At 31.4% G+C, this 20,658-nt stretch overlaps 1 protein-coding gene and 1 long non-coding RNA gene across 2 annotated transcripts in view; one reads left to right on the top strand and one right to left on the bottom strand.

The window, feature by feature from the left end:
- The first annotated feature begins 5,492 nt into the window (after positions 1–5,492).
- On the top strand, positions 5,493–14,276 carry LOC112682448. Its single transcript, XR_003148515.1, has 4 exons — positions 5,493–5,804; positions 12,545–12,667; positions 12,738–12,870; positions 13,636–14,276. It is a non-coding gene; the product is annotated as an uncharacterized LOC112682448 (long non-coding RNA).
- LOC112682439 (transcription factor glial cells missing 2-like) overlaps positions 13,576–20,658 on the bottom strand; it is a 13,281-nt gene continuing 6,198 nt past the window's right edge. The window contains exons 5-6 of the mRNA XM_025553046.1: positions 16,251–16,347; positions 13,576–15,672 (exon numbers count right to left, since the gene is read on the bottom strand). Of these exons, the coding sequence (XP_025408831.1) occupies positions 14,504–15,672; positions 16,251–16,347 (1,266 nt within the window). The 3' untranslated portion in view covers positions 13,576–14,503. The remainder of the gene's footprint in view (positions 15,673–16,250; positions 16,348–20,658) is intronic.

Raw genomic sequence — 20,658 nt, forward strand, 5'->3', positions numbered from 1 at the left:
TACACAAAAATATTTAAATATTAATTAATTATACCGCGCGGCGAGGCGCGTGCACACTGCACGTAATACGTTTCTGACATATTAGCCGAAATGGAAAACCACGATTGCGTACACGGCGACGGCGCGTATGAGAAACGTATCTGGACGCGTTCGTGTTTCACAACGCAACACCTCCGTAATTTTACACGCAATTTTATTACAAAACACGTCCAGAGGTGGATTTATTTTTTTCACGGCTATAGGCACCGACAGTTTGCCGGCCCTATATTAAGCGAAGAAGTTTTATTACCCCTTCCAAAATACCTAACCTAAATATTAAACATATAGACATGATACGTCTAGTGGATGTATGTTCAAATGTACGTAGGTAGGTACATATTTTGTACCTACATCCATTTACATTTTTTAAACAATTTTTTTCGCTTTTATTTAATTAGTCGAATTTGAAAAAAATGTCAATGGATGTCCACTAAATGTTAACAAAAACAGATATTCATAATAACAGCATAGGATTATTGATATACAGTCGAATTGGTAATATAGTGTGGCAGTGTGGGTACTTATTGTCCCCCCGATATTCCGACGACAACGATATCCAATAAAATTGATATTAATAAGTTATTAATAATAACCATTGTTGCTTGATATAATACGAGTATAAGACCGTACGTATTTTTAACGTGGCAACGCGGGTTCCGGGCAGACTATACCAACGTGTTTAATATAGTATTATTAAAAACTGTTTTCTGTACAGTTGTTTTTATTTATAATTACTATAAATTTTAGCGAACCAAAATAGATACACTATGACAAAAATATAAAAATATGAACGAAATGCACATATTATTATTCAATTATTGTTTTTCGTAAATATAAAGTAACTAATTTTTCAATTTTTTTTTCACACGTTTAATTTTTTTAAATAAATCACTACAAAATTTGTCGCCCTAGACAGCTGCCTACAGTACTTAATGGAAAATCCGCTTTTGAACACCACTGCTCCACCTAAGTCATGTCTACGTAAGTCGGAAACGAACGGTTCATACGTTAAAATATACACCTACGTTTGAAATGAGAGTAGGAGAGTTTGATTCGTTTTCACAGTAACGTTGAGAGTATTTGCTAACGAAAGGGCTAAATTATTTAATAACTTGGATACACATTACAACGTTTCAAAATAATCTAATACAATTAATCTTATATTATATTATATCAATTAATCTTCAGATAGAATCAGTAGCGTAACTAGAAATTATTTAAGGGGGAGAGGTCAAACAATTTTAATTACTTTATTCTCTAAATATAATCATAGTAAAGGGCGATCATTGGGGAAAGCAGAATTGTGCACTTGCCCCCCTCCCTTCTCTAGAAAAATAATATTAACATAAAATTGAATAAGTGTTACCTTTTTGATAATATATAGCTCATAATTTGAAAAACAAAATTGGCTCCTTTTTAAAGTTTCACTTATGGGCACCCATGATAATAGTTAACCAGAATACTATAAAATATAAAATAAATGATAAGTTATAACTAGGGCTGGGATTTTAATGCCCTAAAATATCAATATAGTACTGTACGTTGTTACTAGTTTAGTTCTGTTATATTTCTATTTTCTTTCATTCATTTTAAATCATAATTTAAAATAAATTGTTAATATTTTAAAATATTTTTGCTAGTCCGTAGTTATCTTAAAAGTTATACAATCTTCGGGTTAAAGGCCACAACAGACAAAATGTATAATATTAATTATGATTAATATGATAAATACGATAGCAAATAACTAATGCTATAAATTTCAAAATAAATAAATATTAATACTATTTTATTTTAAGTTTTATTAAATTTAATTTGTATCATGTAAAATATGTTAACATTAAAATTTCAATGGAGGGGGGGTCTGGACCCGAAATCCACTCCCTTGAGTACGCCTCTGGATAGAATTAATTTATAGCATTAACTTTAAATTAATATTATTTGAAGTGTCATTGTTTATTGAAGCCAAGGCGAAAATAATACCAGATCATCTCCAAAACGTTAAAGTTGAAGTATAATTTCCATTGCAAAGGCGCAAATGTATAAAAATGATGCTTGGAGAAAAAACAATTGTTAACTTAGAAATCTAAATAAATATTCGAAATACAAATTTCATACTTTCGTATTATAATGAATAATATATTAGAATCGTTTTACAAATAACTGTAATTTAAGTTTATTTTTTTCATTATCATTACTCTCTCATAGACATGAATATTTTGAAAATTTAACGAATAGAACAGTATGAAAACAACATGGATAATAATACAATAATTAAAATTTTTGGAGTGGTTAAAATTAAAGTTTTAGATGTGTTTAGATGAACTGATTCAAAATAATTTGATAAAAAATATCAATAATGTTTACTAAATAGGTAAAAATATATAAAATAGTTTATTTACTATATGTTTTAGTATTTATTTTTACAATTTTTGTATATCACTAGATTTCTCAGATTCATCAAGAACGATGTAACAAATTGTAAATAAAATGCAATGCTACTTTGTACATGAAACTGTAAGAAGAAATTCTAATTATTGTATCCATGTTGTTTCCGTACTATTTTATACATTCCTCTAAATTTTAAAAATATTTTTGCCCAGGAAAGAGAAATGATGAAAAACTTAAATTAGAGTTATTTGTAAAACTATGACTTTCTACTTCTAATATATTATCAATTATAACACGAAACATGTGAACTCTGTATTTCGAATTCTTATCTATATTTCTAAGTTCAGCAATTGATTTTTCTCCAGGCATTATTTTCATACTTTTACGCCTTCGCAATGGAAATTCTACCACAACTTCAACGTTTCGGAGATGATCTGGTATCATTTTCACCTTGGTTTCAATAAACAATAACATTTCAACCATAATTCTTTTAATCATTACTCTATTCCAGTGTTTCCCAACTAGTGTTCCGCGGAACCTAAGGGTTCCGTGAGTTTGCGCGAAGGGTTCCGTGAGAAATTTGGGAAAATATAAATTAATTTTAATTTGAACTATGATTTGAACATAGAATTCAACATAGAACTGGAATTGAAACATTTCCCGATGTGAGGTTCGTAGTTTGTAGCTTTTCGGCGTATACAAAGACTAAGTTTCGAAATCAAGTAAATGCGGCTCCGGATTTACAAATCCAACTTTCAGGAATAACTCCAGATTTAAAAACAGTTGTGAAAAAAACACTATGGAATGATTGTCATTGAATCTATCTTCGAAGTAATGAGAGTCAAATATTGCATTTTAAGCTTTGATATGTAGGTACATTTATAATATTGTAATAGTAGATAACAAACAAAATAAAATGTTAAAGCCGTCTTGTTTTTTTTATATTAATGACACTCTTGTGCCGGAAGTTTCCGATAACCCACTCATTTAAGTGTACAATACATATATACATATATACATACAATACAATATGTCTGTATTAATATTATAGAAAAAATATTGAGGTTTCACAAAACGTTTAAGCTCCTGCAAAGGTTCCGCGGGTAAAAGAAGTTGGGAAACACTGCTCTATTCTATACTCAAGTATATTGTGAAAGAGTTTTATTAAAACTAATCAAAAACCATTTAAGAATAAAAAATTGCCAATAATTACTAGAATCACTAATATTAATAAGTATTGAACCTGATTCGATAACTAATCATTGACAACCAGGCACGTAGTCAGAAAATATTCACTAGATGGGCCAATGTTAGGTGGGCCCCCTCCTCCCAGAACTTTTTTATATTATAAAAAGGTAGTTATCAGCATATAATTACTACAAATATATATGTATATAACCTAATAATACCATATTTTATCATTTTGCTCTTCTCTTTGTAAGTCTAGTTTTATTTTAACACATCCACTGAGAGGTGCCATTTTAAAATTAATTTAAATATTAAATATATATAAGATAAAATGTATAAATACTTTAAATTGTATAAATATTAACGCAGGTGACGTAAGCGTGCGGCGTGCGTTTAATGTGAATGTAAGGGCCCAATCGGAGACCATAATATAATTCCATATTTCTATATGAATCAATATAATGACAATACCTTCGCTCAAAGTATTTTAAAAATAGACATACAAGTATACAGTAGTCACTGTCTAGATATGATAAAAACAACTTGACATTGTAGTATAGTACCGGTATTTAGCTATAAATAGCAATTATTTCCTAATCGATCGTTTAAATTTAGTTACAAGTTACATTACTTAGATTATAATTAAAACCCGATGTATTTGGTTTTATTAGCGTCGTATTTAGGCAATATTGAAAATTTGGTAAAAATTAAAAGTAATCATATAATAATGAGCCCCTCTCAATACTTTAGGTGTCCGGCCTAAGGCTGGACACATATTAGGGTGGGCCAGGCACACCCTAGCCCTCCTTTAGCTATGTGCCTGTTGATAACACTGGAAAACGTTTTACGGAACTGAACAAATTATTCATTTTATAGTTCTTAAAACATAAGTATTATTTTGTTATGTTTCCAATCAATTATTTATTATTAAATAATAGACTTTTACCATTTAGTTAGTTATAAAAAGGTCATAAACTATGTTAACAGTGAATTAAGTTTAAGTTATAAATAAAGGGAAAATAGAAACCTAATATTAAATTTTAATGTTTTTATTTTTATTTGTGTATTCGTATAAAACATTGTTGTACAAAAAGTAAGAAAAAAATGAATCGAGCACTATTAACTGAAAACATTTATTAGTTGAAATATGATAATAATAGGTCCAGTTGATTAACTCCACCCGAGGTCTTCGATTGTTCTAGAGTTTCTCATTCGATCTGTTTCGAAGCGTTTTCCAAGAGCATACAAACAGAACCATAGCAAGGGAAAGCGTGAGGTGCCTAGGCCTCGGGCGCAATTCCTGAGAGAGGCAATAATGATAAATTTGCATTTTATGTATAATATTACAACGGTCGATGTTGTATTTTTTATTTACAAACGATTCAACGCCTTTTATATTAATCGAACCAATGATTGAAAATAATATCTAGCTAATAATAATCATAATATTTTTAAAATAAAAACACATAAGGGGAGGCGTTTTGATTGCCTACACACGCGCACCGCGTCCAACGACACAGTAGTATTACGTAAGTAGTGCGCAGAAAAGCACAAGCGTTGATAATTTGTATGCAATACACGTACGTACGCTCGACGAAATATTGTTTTTATTACATTCGTATAATAAAATATAAACTATACCTGAACGTATCTAAACGGCCGATCGAATCGGTTTGTCCGATAACGCTTTCCACGCGGATCGGAACGAAAAAATATAGTAATTGGGAAAGCCTCGTTTACATTGAGCGAGTTAACAAGCTGCCAGTTGGCTATTTTAGAAGCTTAATAGTCGGCCGGTGCGATAGTAATGGTTATACGAAATGTAAACGAGGCTGAAGACAAATTGAACGTTTTGCTACATCCGATTCCGTGGCGTGTTCCGGAGCTGAAAAAGCCCACGATACCGCTAGCGTTCCACACGATAACGATAATTTAGTAAACGTACTAGTTATCGAACGGGCACCGGGCAAACACTAGTGAAGTAGTGGAACGTATATTTTTAGTCCGCGGAAACAAATTTTCTTTCGTCCGACTCGTCAACGCAGTCGGACGACCAGTCGACATGTGCGTGTAGCCCACAAATTGTCCAACCGTCTACGTTAACGACCGGTGACTGTGTACGAATTCCACACAGAGACGATACGGCGTTCCGTAAAAGTTGCGCGCGAATATGACGCGTTGTCGGCCAAGTGAGTAAATATTTTAGTAAACATTTACTACTATCGTTTTATTACGTTTTATTGTTCACGACGAATTAAAAAAAAAAAAAAAAAAATTAATAAAAAATATACGTCGATTAGATTTCGCGTTCAATTTCCGTCGTCCATCGTACGATAAATATTACAATACGACGATTACTTTTGCCGACCGTTCTAACATTAAATATTATTATGAAAGGAATGTAATATTCTATAACTGATAATTATTGCACGACGCGTTGCCCCCTTCGTTCATTACGACGCTAACGGGTGACAAACGGCTTGAGCTTATGATGTGCGTTTCGGGGTAATATTGTTCGCTAATCCGGACCGTGTTCTACGAAATCGGTAATCATTATGATATAATCATTTGATAAACTTGCATTCGAGTTATGAAATAAAATTACAAAATATAGTCTACATCATGTTTGGAAAAGAGACACTGTTACGAATATTAGAAGATTTCTAAATGTATATAATAAATAATAATATAATAACAAATAAAACAAAAATTAGTAAATGGTTAATACTTTAATAATTAAAAAACATTAATATAACAATAAACAGTTCATGCAGGGCCGGTGCTCTAAGTGTTTTGCCGTCCCTTTCAATAAACTGTTGCCCTAGTTAATTATACAAAATTAACAAAATCAATTATAAACTGGGTTATATTGTAAGAAATCAAATTATAAAATTTTGTCTTCCGAAAATTTAAAAAAAAAACTTTGGGAAATTGAATTAATTATAAGAAGATTGAATTAAGGCACAATAATACCTTTATTCAATGAAAATTAGAAAAAATACAAATTATCAATTTATTTATTTTAGTGTTATACATTTTTGAAATAAACTTAAGAAGGTACTCTAACACCCATTATCATACCTATATCTTCAATAATAATAATTATTTTTAATTTTCAATTTTTATCACTTATTTAAGCAGATTTTTTGGTCATTTTTGATATTCATTTGTTAGTGTATTTAGAGCATTTTAGCTTTTTTAGGACATTTTTATGTTGATTTAAAGGTCATCAACATCCTAACTCTGATTATTATTATTGGGGATAAAATGTATTTATTTATTTATTTACTGAAAAAATATTTATAAGTATGATTATGTAATAATATGCATAAATTATCTACAGCACTTTAAACCGAATTATAGAAATACAAATACTATTAAATAATGTACATTTAATTAAAAAAAACTGCTGGACGCTTGAACTCCCGTTAATTTTTTTTTTTATTTGCGCCACCGAACACAATGTATGAAAATAATATATTCTTACAAAAAAATAATAATGATAAAATGGCTAAAACAACATATACTAATAAATAAAAAAAAAACAATGCTTTGGCACAGACCAAAACAGCTTTGAGACTGATATAAATTAATACAATAATAACACAGAATTTTAAAAATAAAGTATTCATTTTAAAGTTGTATGTATTGAAAATTAAAAATCCGCTTTGTTAACAGTTTAGATAAAAAACTTTTCTTATATCTTCGAATTCCAGGGGCCCTCAAAAGTTGTAAAAAATAATACATTTTTAAAACCAAAAAAATTGTAGTAGATATTAAATGAAGAGAATCTTGACAATTTTTAAATATTTTACGGAAATATTTAATGTGTATTATTTTGTTATTTTATAATAATTTTATAAATAATAATAATGTGCCATTAGTCACTATAGCATACATTTCTGGGTCGTATATTTTTCTATTTCTAAGAATATTTAATTTTCGAAGATAGTATTATTGGTATTTATACAATTATACCATGATTATCGATGAACTACTGTCTAAAATATAAAATCGTATAAGATTAATATAATAATTAGTAATTATTATTATTATTTGGTTTCTTCAAAATTATATTAAATATTTATGTGACTAGTTTCATTTGCCTGTTATTGGTGGGTCCAGGGCAAATGTCCTATTTGTTCTTGTACAAACACGACTCTAGATATTTATATTATTCGAAAAGAAACAAAATATTTAGCATTTTGTAGATACTTTATAATCATTGAAATATTTTAATGACATTTTAATGATTATCGGTATACACCTGCAATTATATATATATATATATATTTTTAAATGTAATCGATTATAAAGTTTGATTAAAATTTTGATTAGTGGACTTAATACTCGAAAATGTTGTAAGTCGATCTTATTTTAACGGAAGACTATACTTTATCTCGTAAGTATTTGAGTATTCAAATTCAAATAATACTCGACGATAACCACAAGAATCTACTTATTTTTTGGTGTTAAAAATGTATACAAAAACATGTTTAGTTTTACAACTAAAATACAAGATTTTTCATTAGTTGCCCGTCGTCGCAGTCGAACATTTTTCGGAATGCAAAATGCCATTGCCGATCAAATACAATAGACCGTTGTGTGGATTTAGTGAAATCGTAGTCGATTTTAAACACCGGATGTAAGCCAGTGTACTATAATGAACCCGTGCGCGTACGTACGACGATTGTGTTGGATTTAAATGGGTGCGCGTCAAACAGCGTGTGATGACTGATAGCCAGGAATCGTTGTTGACATGGTGTAGACACAGGCGGAATCGTCGTGATTTTGTATCGGTAAACCGTTGTGCGGGGGAAAAAGGGAGCAAAAATAAATAGCAATAAATAATGCGTTTCAGATTTACGAAAACCCAGGTGGCCGCTAATGAGCGTCGGTGTACGACGGTGAAATCACGACTTCCTTAATATTCGAAATCGGCATAAACGCGCGATTCCTTACAATTAACACGGTGGGTACGTACGCGGGCGAGCGCGTGTTTGCTTAGGGTCGAATAAATAATGTGCGTCCGAACGTGCTGACGGATGGAGTTAACGGGATTTTTGACCGGATGGTTTATTTTCCGGCAGCGAAGATTGCGGTCATAATACAACGTTTTGTCGTGACGGACGCGTATTTTTTCGGACGCAAACTACGATCGCAGCTCCGCGATTCGGATTCGTGGGCGGAATATAATGATCCCCGCTGCGTTTGGCTTCCGGGCACCACGGGCTCACTGGAGATCCGCGCGAAAATCTTTATTCCAAGCTACCGTTTTTCACGGGTCCATGTGAACTCGCACGGACGCAACTAGAGCCCAAATATTGGAGGGCGCTGAAATTGCTGAAAATAAAATTAAATGGTATTTAACTGCAATTACCATAGATTATATAGATCTGAAGACAAAGACAGAAATGTTACATTTGAACTCAGGAGTACTAAATACCCTATTGCGCCCCCCTAGTTGCGCCTACGTGAACTCGGCCCCGGCAACGGAGTGGTTTCCGGGCGAAACGCGTAATCTCCGTTCCCAATGAAATTCGGTAGCACACCGATCGTTCTCGCGGAGAAAATGGCGAGAAATCGATTCAAGCCGTTATTTGTTGTCGAAACCATCTACCATGTCCCAACTAAAATCAAGTTTAAATTCTTATACTTATTGTACTCAAAACGTGAGATTTCCAATACATTTTTTTTTTCCAAAACGTTCTATATGCATTTTCTTTTAAAACGTGCTGTTTCCTGTACTAAATCATAGGACTTTTTTTTCGTATTTTTTCAAAACGTAGTAAATTCATTTTGTTTTATTCGTAACGTGTTATTTCCGTTTTACATCAAAACGTGCTATATCCACGTTACTGATATAGCTATTAAATTAAATTTAATACAAAAGGTACTAATGCCAATACCGTTTAATTTAATTCGTATTAAAATATAATTTGGTTTAGTACAAAACCAAAAATTAAGTATGGAAAAATAATATGAAAGTCTACATAAAAAAAGTATACGACTAGTCTAAATAAACGTGACAAAATTTAATCTTCTTCTTCTTCTCAGGCTCAGGACAGACCATTAAGGTATTTTACCGTTACTAGAATTTCTCTACACTGATTCCTATTCGATACTAAATTAATGCTATACGTAGGACCTATACTTGTTATGTCTCTATTCACCGTGACCACCCACCCTCTGGCGTGGTCTTCTCAAATTAACTTTTTAATGAAAACTCTCTTTAAGAGACTTCCTTTTGCGCACCATACATGCTCAGCCCATTACAATAAGTTTAAACTGAGCTAAGAGTAATAAATAACGTACTTATTGTGAACAATTTGTTACTAATTAGATATCAGAATATCAGGGCATTTTTTTCATCGCTGATGGAATCGTGGTCGTGAGTTTCACTTTTTTCCCCGTTTTATACACCGTCACTGTATTTAACCTCACGTTAAAGTACGAACGACTTTTGAACAATTAAAATTATTCAAAATTAACAGCAGTATTTATTTGTATTTATTTATACTACGTTAATTTACATGTACAAAAATCATTATTAATTAAAATGATCAGTATATTAAACAAAAAATTATTTCAATTTATTTCCACTTGGTACGGACATTTTTGAAAATGTGTACATTTGCATATCTTTACGGCTCAAGGACATAAGTGATAAACTATTTGGAAAATAGAGGACATGTTATCAGAAAAAAATACGTCTACAGGTTACAATTTCATGTAGTACTTACGACGGTATCATAATTAATTCATTAATAAGTTGTGTGTATTGTATTTTTTTAACTATATTAATACAATGTACATCCGTAGCACATGCACTCGTAATACACTAACAATAATATATAGTTTTCTTATTTCATATAAATACTTCGACTATTATTTTTCTATTAATATTTTAATTAGGTATTATAATTCAGGTGAAACTTGCATTTTTGTCTTTTACTGATTAAACAGGGGTGGCCAACCAGTCAATCTTTCTAGAAATATAGGTCGTCGTAATAAAAAATAATTTTTTCAACATCTGTCGATCGCGTTATAAATAATTGGATAATGAGGATTGCTATATTGCAGGAATTTATCATTATTGATCAACATTGGGTGATAGTCGGTTCACTATTGTTAGTCATAACTCAAATTCCGTACTTAAGATTATCTCGGAGTTTTAAAACATGCAAATCAAAAATACCCAAATCTACGAAGTATTGCTCTCCCTAAAACTTCATTTTTACATTTAACTTGATTACGTGAGTCAATATTTTCGAATATGAAATAATTACGGAACAAATATCGGTTGAGAATTAAAATAATAATTTGGATTCAAGTTTACTAGGAGTTGCTTTTAATTATATATCAGAACTTGCAGAAACCAATAATGCCAGATATGATACCAGGTATCATAGTATTAATAAACTAACATTCTTCTTTTTACTTTTCTTGAGTATTAGAATATTATTATCATTAATACTATAAAGAAATAATAAATAATTATTAGATCTAACAGTTTTCCTAGATTTTGATCACAAGAGACTTAACATTACGAATCTGTATCTCACTTACAAGGCCGGCCCAAGCAAAAATAGTGCACTAGGCAAAATCAAATTTTTCCGCCTTTAAAAAAAAAAAAATTGAGCTCTTATTTTAACTTAGCCTCTCCCCCTATATTGTATGTGACATATCTATAAAAAAAATTTTTAATTTTTTATTTTTGTATAAAACTATAAGTAAAAAGACTTAAAAATGATTTCTATAATTATTATTCAAAACCCATCACTATCGCGGCTATCGAAAATCGCGGAAGTGATAGTGTGGTTATTTATATTTATGGAATAATTGAAAACGTCCAGCGTAGGTCGTAGTATAAAGTAATATAATAACATAGTTTATAGATTAACACCTGTTTTATTAAATATCGTACTGCCAGAATATCTGTATACGTCGTTATCAAATTAGAAAGACTCGGGCGGATCATCGATGTTCATCTTTAAATCTATACCGGACTTAAGTGTAATATTATCGAATTGGCACAAAAGATGTAAACCGTGATCACTTAAGTAAATAATAATGTGAAATACTATCACCGTAGTGGGCACGGATATCCGGCGATATCTGTATTATATTTATTTAATTTTTATTACTTTATCACGTGAACTAATAACTCATCGTTTGTGTTTCAATTACGTACCATATTTTCGTGTCTTTTATACGCGTAATTACACACTCAAATAATTTATATGTATTATTAAGATTTATTTTCATGTCGAAAGAAATAATTGTCGTTCCGTCGCACACACAATTCTAGACCGTAAACATTTTTTAGATTATTTTTTTTATTTAGATTCATCTAAGTCCAATTATTTGATTGATTTACTATAATTAATCATTATTGCTGCAGCACAAGATACAGTTGTACGGTGTTGTGTTTCAAAAACGTATTCTATTTATACGAGTAGTATTATAATATTTAATTCATCGTTAATAAGTCAACCAAGTCAGTCGTAAATGTGTGTTTAATATATTACGCTACTTTTCGGGAAAATTATATGAAATATTAAATCATTTTCAACGAAACAGTTACAAATATCATTTACCACCAAATTTTGTTCTTGCCCATTGGCACATAGGGCGATAAGATATATATACTAATTATATTAGTTTGTAAAACACTTACCAACCCATCATTACGATCATGAAGTCGTTTTAAATAAAACCTCATCAAGCCGCTGATGTACCTATATTTTGGGGATATTAGGAAAAAAAAAAGTACTATATTATAAAAGTAAAAAAGTAAATATTAATAGTAAAAAATATTGTTTAAAACTAATTTGAATTTATAATACTTATTATTAAATATTGTTTTAGTTTTTTTTTTCTTACGTAATATATACCTGTACGCAATCGGATATTTTTTTGTTTTCAGTACTTTTTTTCCGGATACTATGTCAGGGGTGGCCAACACGAATATTTTTACGAGCCACATGGATAAATACTTTGACATCAAGAGCCAAAATGTCCATAAATATTTTTTTATAATTTTATCCAAGTAATCATAATTTTTTTATTTTTGTTTATTTATACATAATATTTTATAATCATAATAGTTTTATTGCTAGAAAATCGTCGTCTACTACATAATACAAAACATCTGCGAAATAATTTGTATTTCACTTCTGAGATCACATGAAAAGATTTATAATCATGGAAGCAGGAAAAATATAAAACATATAAAAAACTGAGTGGTTCTAGGTATGATGAATGTAATTATAAAAATATACACAAATATGCATGCACACAATAAAACATATAAACAATAGGTATATACTTTTTTTTTGTAGTATTAATCAGATATAATTGTGTTGTAAACTGTCTAAATTAAATACATGGATACATGAACGCAAGCGTTCTACAATATATTATATTATGGACAATTTTTAATTCGAATAAGATGACATAGGTGCACTTATATTGTACATGAATTTTTTGATTACTAATAAATAAGAATACAATGGGATAGAGAGATTAAATAAAAATTAAAGATTTACAGCTAAATATGATTGACTATAGGTGATTCAAATATTTTATACTATCTTGATTCAATACGGGTTTTTCCTCCGTAGATTTAAGAAACTATTAAATTTTTAAACTAAAACGATGGTTTTGTTTTAATTGAAAATTTATAAGTAACTCGAGTCTGAAATATTATATACACGGTTGGAGTATTTATACATGTATTTATATACTGCTATTGTATGTATAAATTAATATAAATTTGTACGCTACTCGCGGGTTAAAACTAACCTTATAACTATCTTAAAAACTAACCAGTCATACATAACAATATCAAAATGTATATTATAATTAGAAAATAAAAACAATATGATTATACATATAAATAATATATAAGTACATATTAGTATATATATATATATATATATATAACATATTATTTTAACTGTGGATAATTTTCGTTTATATACATATAGCCATAAAAGCATTAAATTATAATTACAGTTTTTGCGACGCGAGCAAGGACAGTGTGGATTTCGAGGGAAAAAGGAAATATATTTTTACATACAAATTTTTTATTATGCTGTGTCATTGTTCCGTCAGTACGTGAATTCGGCTGTCGTATTGCGAGGAGTCTATGATTTGATTGTACTATTTTTGGAAATATTTGGAAGTAGAAAAAGGTACGTAAATATTATTGAAAGGCTATGGAATCGAATTTAAAAAGATATGTTTAATTTGTATAGAGTCCGAAAGGTTCGTACTTATTTTACTATCGCACTTCAACACACGTGTATAAATTGACCGATCCGTGAATTAACCAGTAAATACACGTAGGAATTGAAGTAACGAAGAGAAAAATTTTACTAGATCCTGAACCAACGTCAAGCATAAGCCAGTAGTAACGTTTACAAAGCTTTTACGTAAACTTTCTGTTAAAGAAATAAACCGACAGCCGTATCACAACCACGAAATGATCTGTATCAAAGTTCGTCTCAGGAATTCAAAACAAATTCGACACACGTTGCGAACAATTTTTCAAACAAAAATAGGTATTCTATAGTTTTTACGCTTAGTTTCTAAAGATAAAATATATATAATAGTCATGTTAAATCGACGTCAATAAAAGAAAAAAAAAAAAAAAATGAAGTTCAAATAAATAAATCATCTCCAACGCGATCCACGTGTTGCAGAGATAATAATAATAGACGTACCGTCATGAGACTTAAAAGAAGAAAAAATACGGTATTGCTTAAAATCGAATTCATCAGAAAATTTTACACGCGGTGAGAACCACCATAAGTCATAATTGGATTATAAATTGAATATTTTTTTTTCCTAACCAGAATATAAAACCCCAACAAAAAGTCTTCTACTGATTAATGGTTTGAGACCAATGCATATCGGCGGCGTTCAACTGGAGTTCGTTGAAAGCAGCCGTGGCCGCACTGGTTTCAGTCCCGTAATACGTGTCCATGTAATAACCGTTGCCGCTGTTGTTGTTGTTGTTGTTGTTGTTGTTGTTGTTAATGACGTTATTGTTATTGTTGTTGTTCAACAGCTTGTTGGGATCGAGCACCATGAAGTCGACCATGGATGGCGTGTCGGACAGCGAAGGAGCGTCGCCGATGAAGTCCATGGAACCGTCGTCGTGGTGGTGGTGGTGGTGGTGCTGCTGATGGTGGTGGTGCATACCGTCGACGACGGCGTCCGACGACGAGGACGGCAAGTGCGCGTAGTAGTCGACGGGTTGCGGGGCCGAGTACGCGTGCGGCTGCAGCATGTCAACCTGGTCATGGCCAACGTCCTCCGTCTTGATGGTGGCCGCGGTGTAGTGATGATACGCGCCGTCGACACCGTCCACGCGGCTCGGCTCGTAATACTGTTGGCTCTGGTGGTAGTGGCGCGTCGGCTGGTGGTGGTGGTGGTGGTGGTGATGATGATGGTGGTCGTAGTGCGGACGGCGGCGCGACTGTTGCACGTCGCTGTGGTAGTCGGCGGCGGACGAGTCGGCGTGGAAGTGCGGCCAGCCGGGGTCGTCGTCGTCGTCGCTCTTGTGTATGGTGCCGCTGCCCAAGTCCAACACGGTGGTCGGCGAGCTCTTGTGGTAAGCGGCGGCCCCGGCGATGGGCAGGGCGGGCGGCGGTGGTGGCCGTTGCCCGATAAGCGGGAACATGGGCACGTCGTCGGCCACCGCGGGCGGCGCCATCGGTTGGCAGTAAACGGCGGACGCGGGTTGCGGTCCGCCGGTGAACGCGGTCGTGAAGTCGTCCACCACCACCGCCGCCGCCGTCGACTCGGACGTATCCATGCGCGCGGGCTGCTGCTGCTGGTGGTGCATCGCGTGGTAACCGTGCATACCGGCGGTGGCCGACCAGTCCTGCTGATGTTGATGCTCGCCACCGTTGCTCGGGTACGCGGCCGGCGGTAGCTGGTGGTGCTGGAGCCCGGACGCGGAGGACGCGTCCACGGCCGGATCCGAGCGGCCGCTGATGTCGTTGTTGCACACGCACAAGTACGGCAGGCAAGAGCATTCGGGATCTGGAAACGACGGCGCGAGCCCGATGTTAAATTATGTAATACGCATGCGCGTCGGCGGAGAACGGAGCACCCGACCGACTAACCCCACCCAACTGCAGACGAAAGCGCGTTATCTACGTGCTGCGTTATAATTCATAATTTTATATGCACTGTCGATTATGTCGCGATATTGATTATTCAGTGTTCGTATAATTAATATAGTTAATGCGGTTAGTTCATTTAGCTTTTTTTTTTTTTTAAAAAAATGTTCGGGTTTGACGAACTTATTGAAAGAAATAAAATCGAAACCTTTTCAAAAAAAATAGACATTAACCGATTTATTTTCTTCGAAAGAACTTGAGCATAAAACTAAAAGCGAAGTCAAATCTAGACTTATTCTTGATATTATTTGATGAAATATTTATAATGCAGGCTTTTTCGAGTGAATATTAAAAAAAAAAAATCAAATTATAATCTTATAATACGAGTGTATATGCATGTCGTAAAATATAATATGTCAAAAATAAAGTTTACACTTTAATATACTTTAATTTATACAAATATCCTGCGCATAATAAATAAAAGAATCATCTACTTACTTATATTTTGATTGTCTGGTATCACGTTTTCAGGCAATTGAGTACTTAAATATGGTCTGCGATTTCCATTAGTTCTCTGTCGTTTCAAATTTAATGTCTAAAAATAAAAATTACTCGATTAGTCAATTTTATAAAAATATAATAAATAATATTATCAAAGTAAAATTATTACATAATAGATTATGTTACATAAGTTATATCAAAAATGTCAAACAATTAATTACGTTTTTAAGTTTTAAAAATAATATATTAAAAAAAACTAATTTCAATTGAACTTCAAGTACTTCAGTACCTGCCAAGAGATTATTTTAGATTTATTTATGCTTTAATTATACTTCAAAGAATCAAATGTAGGCTACTGTTGGTATGATTTTAAAATAAATGTTAATTTTGAATCTTTTTTTTAATAGGATTAAAATAGTTCCTTCTTCTATATATATTAATTACATATGAGTTATAATAGTATATATTTAATATATGTATATTTACGCTAACTTTTGCTCTGGGTTATTTTTCAGTTGTGATTATTAATTTAATTTTCTAATTTTTAAGTATTATAACAATAAAGAAATGAGCTATAATCATCATAACTTTCTCAAAGTTTAAATTATGTCTCATTTCTAGTACAATCACTCACCATTATTACTCTATCTGGAAATAGCAAAGATATGTAAGACGATCGATTCACAGATCCTCCACTTAACTATTGTTATTTCAACAGACATTTTTTGTAAACGATATTCAGATTTTATTTTCCAAAAACAAAGAAATTCTAAAAATAAATAATAGTCTACTTATGTATATTTATTGTTCTTAAAAATTAAATTAATAAACAATTAAATTCTCATAGTTTATTATAATTATATGAACTTATAAGCAAAAAAATAATTAAAATATTATTGAAAAATGGATTGTTATTTATTATTATTTCCAAATAAATTTTGGTTTTGTATGTAATTTTGTATGTTCATTTTTTTTTCCGACTGTTTTGCTAATGAAGTTAATTTACCACATGTTCCAGACAAAGAAAACTTCGAGTGAAATGTAGGCAGTTTTAATTTTTTTTTTTCTTGATGAATAGTTGTTCGATTACGCTTTTCTCATACAAGTCATGTTTATCTTGTCAAATTTTTGCGTACTCCATTGACACGAGTAAATTAATTTCCGGTTTTGATTTAGTTTGAATATACGAAGGTATCAATTGTTTAATATCCACAAACTTTGAAGAAATAATTTGACCCCTTATAATTACTTTTTTACGGGGAACAACTGGGGGTATATTTTTATTCGAGAAACAGTTGGGCTCTAAAGACATTTTACTGGAAATGGACAAGATTTTGATATTTCAATGTTTTACAGAATATTACACATTTGTTCCATAAAATAAATAAATATTACGGATATTAAAATAATTATATAATTAAGGCCAGACCGTATTTAAAATTTGGTGTGTGCGAATCCAAACTAAAATTTTATATTTATATTTTATTAATTTATTATTTTATTTATTTTTCGAATTCGTTATAAAATACGTTAAATAAAAGCTCTTCATAAACAGTACCTATATACACTATAATATTATATTATTTAAATTTACGGTATGTACAAACAATAATCAACAATATATGCAACAAGCGATTAAAAGTTGAATTTGTGAATTTCGTACAAACGTTTTGCCTCGAGTTTGTTTGTATATACGACAACAGAGAAATCGAGTTTTGTATTTATGATATGACCTACAATATGTTGTCAAAATCCATTCACGTTGTCTCTACATAACAGCTCCTCACGTCCATTCATATTCATATAATATATTTTATGATTCATGGGCAGCCGACTAGGCGTTTTTTTTTTTTTGAATGTGTGCCAGTGTTTATTATCTATGAAAACCTACAATTAAAGGTTTTTTTTTAAGACAATACTAAACAGATTAAATTATTATAATTCATATACGTCGTTCGGGCAGCAGGGCTGACCAAAGTATACAACAGTATACACGATAGATATATATATATATAAAGTAATTTATAATCGTTTTGTGTACATCTCACTTGTTTTGTTGCTCTAAATTATTATACTAGTAACAAAAGTAAGCGTATTCGTTTTATTTTATACGTTTTTGATTTTAACAAAGTTTTCAGACCAAATAACATTTAAAATAATTTCTAGTTAAACAGATATATTTAGCTACATTCAGGATCTTACAAATATATTTCGAATAATTCTATGCAGTATGTACATATGCGCATATTAAAAAAAAAAACCTTGGTAAATAGCAGCCTTCGTTGCGTTCGTAACATGTTCGACTAGATAAAGTTGAATGAAATTAATACAAAGGTAATCATGGAGAAATATCGTTTCGATTGAAGCATAGAAGATAATAATTTTTTAACTCTAGAAAAATAACCGACTAACCAAACAAAATGAAACGTGTAAACAATAAGCGATTCAGCACATTTATTATATAACAGAGATGGACAACTGGCGGTCCGTGCTATATTTTCAAATTATATCATACAATTTTTAATTTATCGTCTATACTCTATATTATTGTTATAATAATTGTTATCTGATATTAAACATCGTTAAATATCTAAATGTCATATGTATGTAAACGCAATAAGCTTTCAACTATAGCTGTTTGTACCGCAATACTTAACTATATCAGTTTCTTCGTAACGTTTGTGTCGTACTGTCCTGTGTGTTGAATTTATTATTTCCGTGTGTATATAAATGCTAATTAAAATTCATATTTTAAATGACAATTTTTGTTTTGTCTTCTACGCTTTGGGCCACTAGTTTTAATTTTCTAAAAATTGACCCTCTAGTAACTTTGAGTTGCCCATCCCTGTTATATAAGGTGTATAAATATAACGATATGTGTACGACAACAGGTATGTTAGTAATTACGATAATATTTTTTCGAGTAGAGTAGGGGCAGAGTTACGTGTATAAACAACGAAAATCGCATTACAACACGAGGCGATAGAGGGTGAAATTAGCAGATCGTTTGCTTGAGATGAGCGTTCGTTTCGTAAACCCTCTAGTCTATGTGAGGGTGAGCGTGTACTTCCAGTCTTTTTAGAATTGTACATACGCACATATGGGCCAAAACTTCTTTCTTCTTAACTTAAGTATATTATAGTAATCGCATTGGAGAAATAAGATTATTCCAGTCCAACGTAATAATAATAATAAATAAATCTCGAAAAATATTTCACATAAGTTGAAACACGTCACTTTAAGTTAAATTAAATGTATACGAAAACGAAGACGTAGGTGATGTCACTTATACATACTATACAATATTGTCTCAGGATATACAAATGTATAACCACAATGTAAAATATTTTAAAACCATGTGCTTTATACATGGTTGAAAAACACACGTATGCATACCTATCCATTATATTACAGACTTTGATTAAACCTGATATTTATTGTTAAATAATAGAAACTGCAAAAAAGTATGGACATTTCCATGTAATTTTATATTGTGATCAAAAAATAAAATTTAACATTTACAGCAGTAGAAAAATATTATTTATCGATATTTATTATTTCTATTTCGTCATGAGTATGCAATCAATTTTTTTTAAGATATTTGCGTCAAACAGCACCAGTACAGCTGTAAATGCAGAATGTAAATACAAGTTGCATTAACGGAAACCTATTGATTTCTTGATGATATAATAATTTTTGCCGTAAAACATTGGAATAACACTGATCAGTGAGCTATGCCAATAATGGATTTTTATAACATTTAAAACGATCATGCATTAGTGTACACGTACACAACAATTAGAGGTCCGACAACATGATTAGCGCCTTAAGGCAGACATACTATCTCATTGATAGTTATAAATATGTATATGGCATATGTAATATACATAAATATACAAATCAAATATATACATAATACGAACACATGCTTATATATGAGTTTTGTACTACTTCACGACTATTACAATATATTGTCTAAATCTTAAAACATGATATAATAAATAAGCAGAAATTATTTTCTGCATTCAACTGCCTAGGTCCAGCACCGCGTAAGATGACTGCTGCAGTTTTTACCGAAATGATTTATACAACTGCTATAATTGAATTAGCATACACACAATGTAATATATAGCACAAGCGCTCGCCCTATAATTACGTGAAATAATAATAATATTACATTGCTGTTATTGTTGAGTGTCTACGCAAAAAGTCGATGGTAATCACGACGATGACGTTCGTGTGCAATGCAATATAAAATAATACGATTGAAAATTCGGATAAATATACGTATCGTGTAAGATTTGTGCTCGATGGTAAAATAAAAAGATAAGATAGGATTTTTTTCTATACATTTGTCCGTGTGTGTGTGTGTGTGTGTGTGTGTGTGTGTGTGTGTGTGTGTGTG

Source organism: Sipha flava, unplaced genomic scaffold, assembly GCF_003268045.1.
Source record: "Sipha flava isolate LNK unplaced genomic scaffold, YSA_version1 103_pilon_pilon, whole genome shotgun sequence".
NCBI lineage: Eukaryota > Metazoa > Arthropoda > Insecta > Hemiptera > Aphididae > Sipha > Sipha flava.